At 57.5% G+C, this 325-nt stretch overlaps 1 protein-coding gene across 1 annotated transcript in view; it reads left to right on the top strand.

Annotated features, from left to right (window-relative positions):
* Positions 1 to 319, top strand: part of LOC119588164 (cGMP-dependent 3',5'-cyclic phosphodiesterase-like) — a 5,775-nt gene extending 5,456 nt beyond the window's left edge. The window contains exon 5 of the mRNA XM_037936869.1: positions 3 to 319. Within this exon, the coding sequence (XP_037792797.1) occupies positions 3 to 177 (175 nt within the window). The 3' untranslated portion in view covers positions 178 to 319. The remainder of the gene's footprint in view (positions 1 to 2) is intronic.
* The last annotated feature ends 6 nt before the right edge of the window (positions 320 to 325 follow it).

Raw genomic sequence — 325 nt, 5'->3', positions numbered from 1 at the left:
AGGCTCTTGGCCAAGATGTTCCCCGGGGCGTCCGACCCGTACCACAACATCCAGGCGAGCAGAAAGAACTGGGCGAAGCTGCGAGACGTCTACAAGCGCAGGAAGCCGGAGTCTACGAGCTCCTTGGATATATTCGAGGACGACTCACTCGAGGAGGACCTTGCCAAGGAGTTGTGAGGAGGAGCTGCTGCAGTGGCTGTCGCTGACGCTGTTTGTTCCTGCTCCAAGTGAAAGGAAAAGGGGTCTTGCTTTTCCTCGGGACCGACGGCCAGGAGAGGGGCGAATTGCTGCTGTTTTGGAGGAACGACGAACAGAGCTATGTGCT

This window comes from Penaeus monodon, chromosome 23 (genome assembly GCF_015228065.2).
Source record: "Penaeus monodon isolate SGIC_2016 chromosome 23, NSTDA_Pmon_1, whole genome shotgun sequence".
NCBI classification, from domain to species: domain Eukaryota; kingdom Metazoa; phylum Arthropoda; class Malacostraca; order Decapoda; family Penaeidae; genus Penaeus; species Penaeus monodon.
Note: the sequence above shows the minus strand (reverse complement) of the source record. Positions and strands in the feature narration are given on the sequence as shown.